The sequence below is a fragment of the Otolemur garnettii genome, unplaced genomic scaffold (assembly GCF_000181295.1).
Source record: "Otolemur garnettii isolate 467f Iridium unplaced genomic scaffold, OtoGar3 scaffold00113, whole genome shotgun sequence".
NCBI lineage: Eukaryota > Metazoa > Chordata > Mammalia > Primates > Galagidae > Otolemur > Otolemur garnettii.
Genome location: NW_003852508.1, coordinates 6,092,994 through 6,096,169, shown reverse-complemented (window position 1 = coordinate 6,096,169; position 3,176 = coordinate 6,092,994). Strand labels below are relative to the sequence as shown.

The following is a 3,176-nucleotide window of genomic DNA, read 5'->3' as shown; positions in this document are numbered from 1 at the left end:
CTTAATTCACTATATTGAAAGAGTAATAGCTTCAGTAAGGTGTGGAGGTTCACACCTATAATCCTGGCATTCTGGGAGGCCTAGAGGCAGGAGGGTTGCTTGAACTCAGGAGTTTGAGACCAGCCTGAGCAAGAGCAAGGTCTATGTCTTAAAAAATAGAAATATTAGCCAAGCATTATAACAGATGCTTGTTGTCTCGGCTACATCAGAGGCTGAGGCAGGAGTACTGCTTGAGCCCAGGAGTTTGAGATTGCTGTGAGCTGAACTGAGGCCATGGCACTGTAGCCTGGGCACCAGAGCAAGACTCTGTCTGAAAAAATAAATAACAATAGCTTCATTTCAACTGTTAAATGGTATGTTTATTTCCATTCTTCAGAAAAAGAAACTTGTTAATATCGCAGATCTCACTATACTGCTTTACAGTATGAATCTCCCCTCCATCTCAAAAGCTAAGGAAGACACAGGACCCAATAAGAAGACCCAGAAGGAAAACAGGACTAGGTTACTTAATTTTCCAACTCCTTCTAATTTGCTGTAAACCAAACAGCCATGGAAAAATTTGTCAACACAGGCTCTTCAGTACACTTACATTCTCTCTTGAGTTCCTACTGCTGAGAGAGTAGGAAATATACAGTGGAGCTGGGCATTTAGATTAATATCATGACATAAAAGGAATGGAAACTGCTAGCTATTTTTAAAAAGAAGAGAGTAGGCATTCATAATACTCACATTGAAGCTAGGTTAATAAGAGGCTGCCTGGCAGAGGTTCTTAGAGTGTTTGCTTTCGTGAATGCAGTGAACTGGCTTATTAGGACAGCCGTTGTTTATATGTAAATTATGCTCTGTAGCCATAGCTACCATATATTTAAGCCTGCTAGCCATCAGGTATTGTGCAGAGGCCTTTACACCTGTCATCCTCACAAAAAACCCTTTAAAGTAGATAGTGGTTTCCTCATCAGACAGCTGAAGAAACAGACTCAGGGAGATTCAGGGACTTCCTTGTAGCCACACAGCTAATAAATGATAGTCTGTGTCTAACCACAGCCTGTGCTCTGTATGGAATAAATAGATTAGCCTGCTTCTACATATTTTGTTCTCAGATACTTGAAACATCCGCCTTACAGATTAATTTGCATTGTCTTAAAAAGGAAGTAAATTTCAATGCAACTTAATTAAGGTTGTCAAAATTTCTGAATCACTAGCCTATACCCAAATTTTTTAAATTCTCATATGGGTCTTGTGAATTTTTAGTATTGTCACTCACATGAAGCTGCTTTTTACATTCTCCTTTTTCAGTCTTGTGTAAGTGAGCTTAGTACAGAGTGGTTAAGAGCTCCCAAGTCAGAATCCCAGCTCCACCCCAGTTAGCTATATAACTGTGGGCAGATTATTTACGTTCTCTGTGCCTCAGTTTCTGTTCTTAAAGAATAATAATAGTGCCAACCTCATGAGATTCCTGTAAGAATAATATATATTAAGCATTTAGAGCAGTGCCTGGCATATAGGAAGCACTCCATAAATATTACCTATTTTATTGTTACAGTTGCTATGTTTTATTATTATATTTTGATTTTATATTTTTAATGTAACATAACATTTTCTATAGATTTTATTTGCTATAATTTTGTAATTTGAGGAGCATTGTATGTAATTTTAAATCTTTCATGCATGTAAAGTTTTCCGAACAATTTATGTTTGTGTACTTAGCGTGCTTTTCCACTACACCAAATGAATTATTTTTAAATACAATGAGTTAACTTCCATTGTACTTAATAGTTTTTATCTGGTTGAAGTAATTTTTATCATTATTTTAATACAGGACATGGCCCAGTAATCAATAATGCCGAAGCTAAAATTCTGCAGTACATTTCTCACAGAAATATCCGAGAACAGCAAATTCTTACATTGTTTCGTGAGAACTTTGAAAAATCATTTACAGTAATGGACCTTGTAAAAATTATTTATAAGGTAATTTTCATTTATTTGTATATAGCCATGGATTTATTAGAAAAATCTATTTAATGGGCTTTAAATATGGTAAATTTACCACATCCCAGATCAGAAAAAGTCTGTCATCTTACGTTATGCCACTTGTCTTGATTTGAGGCCAACAGTCCCAACTTTATAGAACACTAATACTAAAAACTGGCCTTAGAAAACAAAAATAACCATCGTGAGCCATCATTAACTTTATATACTATACTCTGTAGGAGAAATTGCTACTGATAGTCTGATGATTAAATTTTTTATTTATTATTGTGTTTATCTTGATTATCTGGTGTCCTAGCCTGCAGCAAGTAAGAAGAGGTAATCTATTAGAGACAAATATTGGGATATGGCAGCAAGAAGTAGCAGCAGTGCCCACAGTGGAGGAAAAGGAGAAAATAGTGCATATCAAAGAACATGAATAGAGTAATTTAGTATATAGGGAAAGAGCCTTACACTCAATGGACTATGCGGCAGTCAGTTTTTCAGCAAATGTTTATTAGATGTCTACTCCATAGGCAGTATAGCTTAAGAGGTTGAGGATGTATGGGCCTTGAAGTAAGATTACCAGAGTTTAAAAACTCACTACCACAACTTACACAGGCATAAGATACAGGAGATTGTAACTAAAGATGAATTTGGAACGGCAACCTGGGGTCAGTTACAGTTGGTAAAGGACCTTAATGACCTGCAGACCAAAGTTATCAAGAAACAGTTTATTCACATTGAGCTTTGTTTTAAAAGGGAGGAATGAATGGTTAAAACATCTATAAAGATACTAAATGATTGGCAAAAAAGTATATGAGTATTTAAATATCATTAAATAGTTCATTTCTTCCTACTACTAGAGGATAGCAACTATAGACTATACATTGGTATATTGAGGTTATTTTCTGCCTCACCTATGTATATAGATAGTAGAATACTCTGATAACCCCCAACAGTGAGTCATCAGGTAACTGCCCATGCTTACAAAGATGATGATTCTGGGCAGCGCCTGTGGCTAAAAGGAGTAGGGTTCCGGCCCCATATATTTGCAGGTGGCAGGTTCAAATGCAGTCCTAGCAAAAACTGCAGAAAAAAAAAAATGATGATTCTGTCCAGGTGGAATGACTTGCTCCTGTAATCTTAGCACTTTGGGAGGCTGAGGCAGGAGATCACTTGAGCCTAGGAGTTTGAGACCAGCCTAA

The 3,176-nt window shown here is 36.6% G+C and overlaps 1 protein-coding gene across 1 annotated transcript in view; it reads left to right on the top strand.

Moving 5' to 3' along the window:
- The window catches only part of LACTB2 (lactamase beta 2), a 33,120-nt gene that overhangs the window by 25,187 nt on the left and 4,757 nt on the right, over nt 1-3,176 (top strand). Inside the window, exon 4 of the mRNA XM_012809801.2 lies at nt 1,794-1,968. Coding sequence (XP_012665255.2) covers nt 1,794-1,968 — 175 coding nt within the window. The remainder of the gene's footprint in view (nt 1-1,793; nt 1,969-3,176) is intronic.